At 32.0% G+C, this 12,819-nt stretch overlaps 1 protein-coding gene across 2 annotated transcripts; it reads left to right on the top strand.

Annotated features, from left to right (window-relative positions):
- Window positions 1–493: 493 nt before the first annotated feature.
- Window positions 494–10,405, top strand: LOC132724600 (uncharacterized). 2 transcript variants are annotated; one of them, XM_060709482.1, is made up of 7 exons: window positions 494–888; window positions 1,080–1,298; window positions 2,315–2,604; window positions 3,449–3,550; window positions 4,523–4,684; window positions 8,065–8,279; window positions 8,744–10,405. In XM_060709482.1, the coding sequence occupies exons 1-7, from the start codon at window positions 528–530 to the stop codon at window positions 8,880–8,882; spliced, it is 1,488 nt and encodes a 495-aa protein (XP_060565465.1). In that variant the 5' UTR covers window positions 494–527; the 3' UTR covers window positions 8,883–10,405. The 2 variants fall into 2 exon arrangements, with proteins under 2 accessions (XP_060565465.1, XP_060565464.1); XM_060709481.1 differs by having other exon boundaries at window positions 2,315–2,637; window positions 8,744–10,404.
- Window positions 10,406–12,819: the final 2,414 nt, after the last annotated feature.

Here is a 12,819-nt window from a genome sequence, read left to right as displayed (position 1 = left end):
ACTCTAGGCAAAGACTAATCGCTTTTGATTCCAACAAGTTAAAGGTTTAAAGGTCAGACTTTATGTGTGTATAGACTGGCATGACTTTATATTGTTGACAAAGACTAATCCGTGACCATGGAAACCAAATTATTCACAGAATCAGAAAAAATAACCGAACCTTTATGAAACCGTAAAACTATTAATATTAAAAATATTTTTTATAAGACTATAATGTTATAAAGCTTTATTTGAATTTCCCGACAGAAGTTCATAAAAAAAGCGAGTGTTAAGTATTTTCTACAAAAAGCAGCCTTTTATTCTGTTTATTAACTGGGGCGATTTTCAGTCACAATTTTTCAATTCATATATATCCTATGCTATTTTATTAAAATAGAAACATTAAAAAACGTGAGAGAGTTTTCACTTTCGTCACAATTCAAAAACACCACTGTGGAATTTAAACTCAAAATAACTGGCCGGCAAAGAAAATGTGACTTGACTGCTAAAACGACCACTGGAATCTAAAGATAAAGAAATTGCCTAAAATGGACACACTAGATTTGCAAGAAAAACCGCATGAGCAAACGAGGAAACACCAAATTGGCAATGAAGCAGATTATACACAAGAAAAAGGACGATACCAAGGTGCTTTAAGACCAATAAAAAGAAGATCAGTTGTTAAACGCGCTTTTTCTTTGTCTAAAGATGTAAAAAACCTAGAAATTTATGAAAATGGTAACTTAGTGATAAGGGTTTATGAGGCCGACATTTTAAAAGTGCCGACTGAAGGAATAGTAAATGCTGCTAATGAAGATCTTCTGCATATCGGAGGCATAGCTGGGGCTATTGCTAAGCACGCAGGGAAAAAACTCGAAGAGGAAAGCAGGAATATTGTGAAAGAGGAAGGTAAATTTTCCTTCTATGCAGTAAAACTTTAATTTCTAGTTTCTTATTTAGAGCGTATCTTGTAGTTTGTTTTGTCGTTTAGGAAATTGCAAAAAAACAACTTAAACTTAATCTTCATTCTTCTTCACAGTGTAACATGTTGAGTTATTTAAATAAGTTATTATACTGCGATAGCCTTTCTTCCAAATTAGGCAAACTCAAAGTGTCTTCGGTCGTGTGTACATCGGGTGGGAACCTTGACTTTACACATGTGCTGCATGCTGTTGGTCCGAGGTGGAGAGACTACCAACCATTTACGGAGGCAAACGTACAAAAATGTGCTGACGATTTAAAACTTACATATCTACAGTGCTTGCGGATGGCAGAAAGTAAACAAATAAAAACGCTCGCTATACCAACAATAAGTTCAGGTAGGTTGTGAATTAACTTAACAAAAATCTTAACACTCAAATATTGATGCAATTGATTTGATGAATTTGCAGGCTATTTGCAACCGCTTTGTAATTTGTTAAAACATATTATTAGTTGTAACATATACCGGTAATCCGTGTGTAAATATTAAGCATATCTTTATATTACATACCTTTTATGTCAATTGTAATACAGTTAATGACGTAATCAAATTTTTGACAAACAATTATTAGCAAGTTATCTTTTCTTATGTAATTCAACGTTTACGGTCAGTTTATCATAAGCGTTATTATCATATGACAAAGGAATCTTGTTTACACAGAAATGAAACGTCTTCCACAAATATTTTACATGAGCCTCAATTTTCTTTTATTAAAGGTTTTATAGTCTGCTTGATATCAATCACTAAAATATTACAGGTCAGCTCACTTGAGATCCTATGTGCATTACTTACATATACAGTATTACTTTTCGTCATAAGGTATTTCATCAGAAGAAACTTTGTTTATTTATTGAACCAGTGCACTTCGAAGAATTCTGAAAATATTTCTGCTAGAGTTTTTTTTTCTCTTTAATGTTTTTTGTTGCTTTTTTTTTGGGGGGGGGGGGGGGAGGTGGGGGGGGGGGGGTTCCTTCGATTGTTACGACTCTATATATTTTTTTCTTCGATTGTTACGACTCTATGTGAAGTTCCTCCGATATTCTACAATCTTTTCACATCGTTTAAATCGATGCCATATTTTGAAAACATGCAAGGATTTTTATTTTAGAAAAATGTAAAACCAGACAGACTTCGCTCAAATTCGGCTCTATTCTGGTAAAGTACTAGAATTTTGATATTCAACGATATATGTGCCTTATTTAAGCAAATATATTCTGTATAAAAAATACCTGATTTGTTGGCCGTGCACGTTGTCAAAAATATGTGAGTGTCCACCAATCTGTCACAGTTAAAATTCAGATTTCTAGACCAAAATTTCTTATCATAAACGCAGATAATTTTCTCTCAATTTAGGTATATTTAAAGTTCCGAAGGATGTGTGTGCAGTGCAGTATGCAGAGGCAATTCTTGAATTTGGTGACAGAACCGACGTCTTGAAAGAACTACATGTAGTGGATAAAGATTCGGACATGATAGATATTGTTCAAAAAATATTCTATGCTATGTTAATTGAAAGAAAAGCTGCGCCGAATTGTTTAAGTAAGTTTGTTGACACACAAGTGGAACAAACAAAGATGGGGATACACGATAAAGAAACAAATACAATGAAAAACATGAAGAACACTGGTAGGGACAAACCTAAGGTACATATCAACAACGAATCAGCTGTTGAACAGGTGTGTTATGATAATATCAATTCTAGGAAGCCCGTTTGTTTAAACTTTATATTTAATTAATAAGAGTTATTAAGACGTTTAATATATATGAGCGTATATTAATGTACATACACATTTTATATATACTTAAAATGAAATTATCAAATAATATTAACATGCCACGTACGCAAGTAAATAATTTCTGTTACTAGCGAATTTAAGTCGCTTACACCTCGCCGTTAGTTTGAGACTACCCAACGACTCGTTATTGTTTTCTTTTATTGGAGGAAGCTATTCAGCTGTGTTAGGTCCGTGAAAATTGATCCTAATGGTCATTAGCCTTTCACCGGCGCTTCACGAATTACAAAAATGTATGTGGTATTAATAGTCTGACACTTGCAGAGAAATTGATAATTGCTGCTAAGTTATTAAGCGAAGTCGGTTAGGTTGATTAACGCCTAAGATGTGAATATGGAAAAGAAACTGAGTTAACATCGTCGTAAAAAAGTGAGAAAAAAACAACAAACAAGCTCGCAAGTTCTACCCATGTGTTTTGTGCGTTAATTTGTGCAAGAAGAAGCGCCAAGTAAAGTGTTGCTGTGACTTGAAAGTCTTTAGATCTTTTAACCAAACAAATGAAGCATCTAACGCCACTGATACTAGTTGCTGTTATTGTTATAAATATTCAGTGTTTTTTTTTGACGGCGTACATTTTGGACGAATCTATTTGTTTAGTAAAACTTATTCTCGAAGTATTCTAGCTTTGACCTTTAAGTTATTATTACTAGAATTATTTATTATGCCTGATTTTATGATTATTTTTTTTATTCAGACAACCGAGGACTGTGTCATTTGTATGGACAAAGTAACCGATGAGAAAAGATTAAACTGTGGGCATATATTTTGCTCGGAATGCATCGACGGATACTTTCGTGTTAGTAGTAATTTATTCACACAAATTAATTATTTCGGCATGTAATAGGAACAATTATATATATTCAAGACTATTCTTGTTTATTACATAACCTGAACTGAGTAAATGAAAATGGGACGCGTATTATTTCAATTCGACCTTTAAGAGTATCATAATCTTTCTTATCTACACATGTATATAATAACTGTTTTAAACAATATCCGTTGCATGTATCTTTAAAGAATAACAAAATGTTTTCTCGTTAAGTCTTATAAGGTTACTGACACAAAGGAAGAATACTTAAAAAAAAAACTAATTACTACTTTATTTATATTGGAATGACTGTTACCTGATAAACACTGTTGACACAGAGATGGGAAACTGTACATGATTTGAAGACATAAAATCATATTATTTCATTTCCATATGTTCTAAGTACCACTCTTTCCGATATTTTACACTACGTCAAGTACCATGTGGCAGCTGTAAAACGTTGCCCCTTACTTTACTTTAGTGTTATTATATTTTTTCTAGTCCTTCGGGATCATTAATTCCAATTCATTGAATACTGCAAAAGCCGATGCTAGTGGGCGTGAAAGATTTTACACTTGTATATTATCTGTCATTGACAGACTCAATCGAACTGAGTCTGCAATTTCGTATGATATAGTTGTTTTCATTGCTTCTAATGGATCACCCTTTTTCATATTTTTAGAGTTTCTTCATCGAAATTCAAATGATAAGGGTTCGCACTTTGTATGTGAAGTATTCAATTAAAACCATATAAATGCATAATAAGTGTATGCATTGTACTTCTTATGTAACTTTCTGTTATACGTATATATATTTTTGAACAAAACAAGTAAATTTTAAACTAAATCCAATTCATTGGTTAAGATTTGGTCTCTAAGCTCATTTGTTTCTTCCTTTTTTTAATTTGATTTATTTGACATGTTTCAGAAACGTAAGATATCTTTTCTTTGTATTCTTTAGGTAAAAATGGTCTGTCCAACATGTGGAAAGGTTTGCGGTATAGTGACCGGTGACCAACCATCTGGTAAAATGAGAATCGACAAAATCCGTCAATCTGTAACGGGGTTTGAAGTTTGCAAAGGCATTGCTATAACGTACCAGTTCGGAGATGGAAAACAAGGGGTATTTGTTTTGGAATGCACTTCTTTGAGTGTTGGCCATAGATAAAATTACCTTTTACTAGAACTTGCATAGAAACGTATGTAAAGTAATTCTGTTCAAACTGTATCTGTCCAAACGTTTTTATTAACCATATTTATGTTAATTGAGTTCTGTCAAAGCCGTTGCTATGGTGAGTAAAAGGTAGTTTGAATTAACCGTTGCCGTCTATGAATACGCTCAGAACCATTATTTATAGGCAATTTTTGCCAATTTTTTTTCGCTTAAAATGTTTCTGTTATCATATTCTAACAACATGCCAAGTTAAAAGAATTTCTATGAAACAGTTTTAATTTTGCCTACATGTCTATATAAAAACTCCCGAAAACGTCCTTAAGAATATGGCTGCATATAGTTTCAATAGTTCAACATTGTTGCATACACAATAAAAAGGCTTTGGAAACGTATCATTATTCACGTATTAATTTTTATCGTGGAAATGAATATCTTCTTCCACCTAAACGAGACTTACTTTGCGACATCTGAAAAAGGATATTCTAGCTTTTCACTCAATATTTGTTTTGGTGCCAGCCGACAAGACGGCTAATAATATCATTATTGTATTATTGTATTACGTATCCATTACATTAACGTTTTACATTAGGAACTTTATAGTACTAATGCGTATTCAAAAACCACTGCTTCAGAAAAAGACATTGTTAACAATTATGTCACTAATATTTCCAGTCTAAAAGTCCGAATCGAAACTTCCTATTATGTGTTGGATTCCTAAATTACATTAAAAAACCTTACAAGGCCAGATTCATTTCTAATTCTACATCTAGCACAACAAGTAAACTTTCCATTTTATTGACGTCTTGTTTTAATGCCATTAAATCACATGTAATTAAATATTGTAATAAAAGTGTACGAAAATACCGGCAAACATCTCTTTTGGTCCATTAAGAGTTCCAGTGAAATTTTGGATAAATTGAATATAAGAACTATCAACATTCAACTTTCAGTACATACGATTGTTCTACCCTTTTTACTACATTGCCGCATAACTTAAATTAATGATAAACTAATTTCCCTTATTCAGAAAACTTTTGCACGGGAAATAGTTGACTGTGACGAAGTTTGTAGAGCACTCTCTTTTCTTTTAGACAATATTTTTGTCAAGTTTGGTAATTCCTATTTAAACAAGTCATAGGTATTCCTAAGCGTTCTTATTGTGAACCCCTTCTCGCCGATTTGTTTTTATATTGCTATGAAAGAAACTTTTATGTTGAGTCTCTCTTAAAATAGACAACAAGATGTGATATTAGCATTTAATAACACTTCCAGATACCTTGATGACATTTTTAATTTTGATAATTCTTATTTTGATCAAATGGTGTCTAATATTTATCCTACTGAGCTACAACTTAATAAAACGAATTCTTGAAATTTAACTACATCATTTTGGATCTTTATATCACTTTCAAAAACAATTCTATTCACACGAAAATTTATGATAAAAGAGATGACTTTGATTTTGGTATAGTAAATTATCCACATTTGGATGAAGACGTACCGCATGTAACATCTTACAGGGTTTATATATCTCAGTTAACTAGATTCGCTAGAGCTTGAATCAACGTTAAGGATTTTAACGAGCGAAATATTTTCATTACATGTAAGCTACTCAAACAGGGTTACCGCTATTATAAATTTCGAAATATTTTACAAAATTTTACAATCGTAATCTGATTTAATTTCAAAATTCAATAGTGATCTAAAAACATTTCTGCGCAAGGAATTAGCCAGTCTGATTTTTACGGGGATGTTGTTGACAAACTTCGAAAGATCTTGGGTCATTGTAATTTTTCTCTTGCCTTTACTAAAATTATTAAATGTTTTATCAAAAGTGGTTATGACCCACCGCATGATAAGTGTTCAACCCATTTACAGTTGGACGCTACAACTTTCTTCTTCCTTTATGACTGAATTGCCTTAATGTTCGTCTTCTGTCTTGCTTCGTTGGGCCCTTGAATGGTGATCTTCTTGTTGCTCTGTCTTCCTTAAGACATTGAGTACTTTTGTTATGGTCATTGGGTTTTCTTTTGTAAGTTTCTACATGAGCATTTTGATATTTTACTTATTTACCTTTTGTAACCATGACAACTGTTAGAATTTCACTTGGCGGGGATTCATTTTAATTACACTGTTTCGTTTATAGGTACATGGTGGGACTAAGAGTGAGGTCTGGTGCACCATTAACCGGTTTAAACTCCCTAGCAGTATTTATGCTGCTGACCGTTCCAAAGCGGTGCCGTTATGTGTTCCTAAAATGTATGTCTTTGTTGTTTCATACTGTTTCGGTGACAATTTTGTGTCCCTTGTTGTTTTCTCGTCTACGGTAAGTATCTTCTCCTTTGCCCCTAGATTTTATTCCTTTTATTTACCCCCCCCCCCCCATTCTCTGGGTCTCCTGTTTCCTTCCCCTATTGACTTTATGGGCTTTTATTTGATAATTTATTAGTTTTCTTTAAATTTTTTATCAGTAACTAATTATTTATTGTATGTATGTATGATTGTAGTCATTAATCTGCCCATGATTTGCCTTGTTCCCTGTCCTGTTTTAATTTGGGGTCCTCCTGGACTCCTTGCCAATGCTCTTGTTGCTGCATCGTGTGGGGGTTTCGTTTATTGCACGCCGCGTTTCCTTGTTGATCTTGTTTATCATATTTTAAGATGGAAACTTTTGATACAGTTTGCATATTCTGAAAAATTGTTGTTGTTTTTGTTTTTTGTTGTGTTTTTGAAGATATGTATGTTCTCACCTAATTGAAAATGTAATTTATCCTGCTACTCTCTATAGAAATATTATCAGCTGGATAAAGACTTGCCGGATTTCAACTTATCTATCTCCAGTCATCAGTACGTCTCATGGTTAGCTTTATGATGACGTAACATGGTTAGCAGCAAAACAAAACTGCATATAGACGCTGTTTAAATGTGGGATAAAATAAGAATGATCAATATTATAGAAAAAAAAATAATAAAAAAATGATTAAACTAGGCAATAGCAAAATTTGAATAATTGGTTGTTGTCGGGATATGAGGTCTATCCGGTTTCCTGCGAAAGTGAATTTTTGGTCAATAAAACTCACCAAGAAGCTCCTTCTCGTTCATCGGATAAACCTTCTCCATATACTCTAATCTCATTTTGAGTTAGGAGTAAAATGGTAATAATTATTTCATACAAAGCTTGAACTCTGTTTCATATTTGCACTACTTACAAAAAGTAGATGAAGAATCAGGAGCTTAAATACTACACATGCATGATAAAATATAAACCGAAAGTAATTTTGTAATAATTCTGGGTGATCCTATTAATTTCTAAAACCCTTTTTTTATAGCCGGCTCACCCTAAACCTGGTGACTTTTACAAAGGAATTTCTCGTACAGCATTTTTACCTGACAACAAGGAGGGCAGGGAGATATGTGCAATGCTGAAGGTTGCTTTTGAGCGTCGCCTTGTTTTTACAATAGGAACGTCTAGAACAACGGGACAAGAAGGTGTTATCACTTGGAATGACATCCATCATAAGACAGACCTTAGACCTTATACACAGTAAGATCTCTTACTTCTCCTATAAGTAGTTACCTTTGAGTATATAAAACGCTTTAAGATGAAAACAAAAATCGATATTAAGAAAAAAATACAAGTTAGAAACGAATTACAATAGATATTTCAGTTCATGTGCCACCTCTGATGGTTGGTGACAAATATGCACCGAGGTTATATTTTTTCTTGAGTTCTGATTCAAGATTTTTTCATGGATCAATGTACATTATGTCTTAGTTTATGACCAACACAAATACCGATTGTACATGAAATCAGAAATTGAGCTAAGAAAAATTCTTTACAATTTTTGACTCAATCACAATAATTCCATCCCATTATGGACATCATAAGGTTCTTTTAATTTATAATGATACAAAAAAGGTAGAGCTTGTTAAGGAAACTGTACAAGAGTCATGGGAAATAAGCCTATTAAAGATAGTATAACCAAACTATTTCTCTTTATTCGTTAGGTTTGGATATCCTGACGCTACATATTTACAGAGGGTAAAAGAAGAGTTGGCGGTAAAGGGTGTGACAATTGATGACGTGAATGACGATTTCATTGAGCAAATCAAAAACAGTTATTTTAGACAAACTATTTGTGTATAGTTCATCAGCAGGACAGAGTATTTGCTGTAGCTAGAGTTCATTTTGTTTCATTTTTCTTACATAGCATTTTGTTTAACATACCTGAAACACCCAATTAACGTTTACAAAATCATGTTAATAATATATATATTTATTGTAAAAATGTAAATTTCATATAAGTACACTCTGTATTATTATAACGCATATAATTTTCTATCATGCCCTGTATTATAAGATAATATTTCCTTTATAAGCTCCTAGTCATAGAAACGTAATAACTTGGCAGTTTGTTTCCAATTCAAACAGATAGAGGGTTTTAGTAAGTTCCAATTTTGCTCTGCCATCCGTCAAATTTTCGTCAAAAAAGACAATGAAAATTTGAACATACTGAAAATATTGTTTCCAATCACAAAGAACGCTGCTAGAATTTTCATTAATTTTAATACATGACATGCTCGAACTTATTTCTATTTTAAGAAGAAAAAAGAAATAAATCATAAATAGGGGTTTAATAAACCATTTCTTTACTGAAAATACTTTCATTTGTTAAAATAATCTGAATTTTACACAAACCATGTGACCATTAATGAACGTACTTCATTTAGGCAATGAAAAGGAATATATGTGACGTCATAGCCGAGTGATTCACGCGTCGAACTTGTAATCTAAGGAGTACTGTCCTCGTTGGTTTAAACCCCGTCAGATGGGTAATACGCAATCTCAAATACTCGGCCCTTTCCGTCAGTCTTCGGATAAGTACCTCGAACACAATTGTATAAATACACAGAACGGATGCGGTATTTCGGTCTAACCTACGCTTAGAATCTAAACATGTTAACAAATAGTAATTTAATGCTGGGAGTTGTTGACAAGTTTATTTCCAATAAATGTAGTAAAAGTCCATCAAACAACCAACCTGTTGACATTTAGTCGAATTTGTTTAAAGTTGAACATCAGTGGGCATATTTAAATTACAAATTGTTGTCAGACATATTTTCAAGCAAAATAGTTTCGGAACAGACATAAGATGTCAAGTATATCGTTTAACATTATCTCTGTTTCTGTTTACATCTGAAACCACGTGGTAGAACTACTTTCAATCCGTATTGTATAGATAATAGCCGAGGCAGTTCCGAATGGGGTAATACGTTGTTTCCTTAAGCGAAAACTTTACACTCATTGCAAAGTACTTGTCTGTTCCAGGAACAGATTCGAGAGTGTTTTAATAAGCTTATTTTAATTCCGATTCGTAAAGGGAACTAAGTTGCAAGTTTTGTTTGGTTATATGAGATAATGTAATAGACATTCGGCTAATAAGAGATAATGAGATTGCATGAATACTCTACATACCGAAAAATATTCATTTTATTGCAGGCTATATTTTCAGTAATACGAATCAGAAAGGTGAATAAAGTAGTGATTTTTTCCATGAAGATTTAACTGTGCAGACTTAATTAAAGCTGCAAATCAAATAGATGTTTCATCATCATCGTCGTCATCATCATCATCTCGTTATTATTATTATTATTAAAAATGGGATATATATATATATATATATATATATATATATATATATATATATATATATATATATATATATATATATATATATATATATATATAAAGCTACTTAGTGGGGTTAATAACTATTATTTAATATATATGATTTGCAATGAAAGTCAGCTTTTGTATTCTTTGATTACAATGCTTTAGCTAATCTGAGCGTTTCATTTAAGAGGACACTTGGAGTGTATAGTGGCGTCCATGACCGAGTGCTTAATGTCGTTGACTGATCCACTTGCCCCTTACCGCTGTGTGTTTGAATCCCAACAGGAAGTTTTGGTTTACTCACTGGTATTTAATTCCTACTGAAATTATGCCAGTAAGACAATATACTGTCATTGCCGGGAAAACATAGTCACTGCAACTTAACTTTGGTTTGATATCCATGTCATCAAGCATATTCTTCTCACACAATTTCATTTGCTGAGACAACATTCATGTCTTCAAAACATTGCTACATTGCACTTAAATATTGATTTCAATGTATTTTGAATAAAATACTTCCAACGTTTTATAGAATTATTTAATTCTTGCCCTGCTGAAACCAACTGAAGGTAATTAGTTTTTGTCATCAACGCAGCAATCAAGACAAGCCTGTACATCTATGCAGTCTGGTCAGGTTCTACACAGTAGCGACTGATATCATTGTCATATTGATATCACCAAAATTGATAATGGCAAATGCAAATAATAAAACTGAGCTAAGAACCCCTAGATTAGTAAAGTGTTACCCCATGACGTGTATTTGAAAACATTACATAAGGTCTGATATGTAATTTACGTATGTTCATTAATGATATAATTATGTTTTATGATTTTTACAGTTATCTGTCAAATGTAATTTTGTTAATTTTGTAATATTATGTAAATGGGTCGTCAGTTTATGGGTTCTTTTAGTAAAACATGTTAGTAGATGGTAAAGTTAGGTATAATTTTTATATACCTGTAAATATATTGATAGCAATAGTACCAAATGCATCTGGAATTGCCACCATAATAAATGCGATGATTTACCTGGACATACCGGGTACGTTACGATACCGAAATCAACTTGATTTCGGTAAAGTTACCGAAATCAACTTTTCATTACCGAAATCAACTCGTAAAAACCAACCTAGTTAAAATATTGCTATTATTTCTTCATTTTTTGATGAAAAATAGTAAAATAGACTTTCAGTTAAAAAATATATTGAAAATATTTTATTTTAATGATGTTATTAACAAAAATGTAATTATTGAGTTACTTCCCTTTGTTCTAAACAACCCGTTATGAATAGAATAGAATAGAATAGAATAGAATAATGTTTTATTACCAATCATGGGCCTTCTCAGGCATACAATTACATAAAATATCAGTACATTAAATGTACATAAACAAAACAATAATAAGATAACATAAGCTAATTCTGATTTGATAACACAATTAACAAAGGACTAGTAACTATATGTATTCAACAAAGGCATTTTAAATGACAACACATAAAAGAAATAGAATTTGTTAAAAACCTCAACAATAACTAACCCACATTATCTTTTGAGATGTACATTGACAAAGACTAATTAATGATGTTAATAAATAACTACAATTACTTATTATGCATAAAAGTTCTATTATTGTTGTACTGTATAAATGTATTTGACTAAAATGATTATTTATACAATCAGCTATTGACCTATAAACGCATATTAACATGATGATAGTTTTACACATTTGAATGTATTTGACCCCTCACTAGTATGTGGGAAAGATACTTCTATTAGATTGGGAAATAATCTCACAATTATTTGGCATTTTTAAGTTGTTGTAATTTTAAGTGACCGTATGTTATAACACTGCCATATATAAGATGCAGTAAGTTCAATAAATTTTTCATTTTCATTGCTAAGCAAAAATATAAATTGATCTTTACAATTGAGTGTAGGAAAGTTTTTACATAAATCAGCACATTCTTTAAGGTAAATGCTTCTAAAAGTGTCATATTTAGGACATTCAAGCATGAAATGAATTTCATCTTCTGTTTTCCCTAGATTGCACATTTTACATAATCTCTCTGAGATAGGAATATTTTTGTATCTACCACATTCTATTTCTAATCTATGGGCACTTATTCTAAATTTTGTATAGCATGATCTTAAATTACTGTCCCCTAAAACACTAAGATATTGTTCACTTACAAAAACAGTCTTAAATAAGGCATATGTACGTAATTTACCAGTTTGTTGTTCGCCACAAACAGTCATTCTGTTTAACCAATTTGATTTAAAACTATTAATGGCTTTGGACTTGACAATATGATGAATGTTTTTATTATATGAGCAAAAGTTGTTTATATTCATATGATCTTTAACAAAGTAAATACTTGACATCCAACTAGTTTTACCATGATCATGCAAC

This window comes from Ruditapes philippinarum, unplaced genomic scaffold, assembly GCF_026571515.1.
Source record: "Ruditapes philippinarum isolate M1 unplaced genomic scaffold, ASM2657151v2 ctg2012_1_1_1_1, whole genome shotgun sequence".
NCBI classification, from domain to species: domain Eukaryota; kingdom Metazoa; phylum Mollusca; class Bivalvia; order Venerida; family Veneridae; genus Ruditapes; species Ruditapes philippinarum.
This window is presented reverse-complemented; position numbering and strand designations above follow the sequence as displayed.

Bases quoted from the DNA above. Each gene is read 5' to 3' on its own strand.
- LOC132724600 (XM_060709481.1), top strand. From the start codon at position 528: ATGGACACACTAGATTTGCAAGAAAAACCGCATGAGCAAACGAGGAAA. The intron at 2,638-3,448 runs GTGTGTTATGAT...TTTTTTATTCAG, and splicing joins ACGAATCAGCTGTTGAACAG to ACAACCGAGGACTGTGTCAT. The intron at 4,685-8,064 runs GTATTTGTTTTG...CTTTTTTTATAG, and splicing joins TCGGAGATGGAAAACAAGGG to CCGGCTCACCCTAAACCTGG.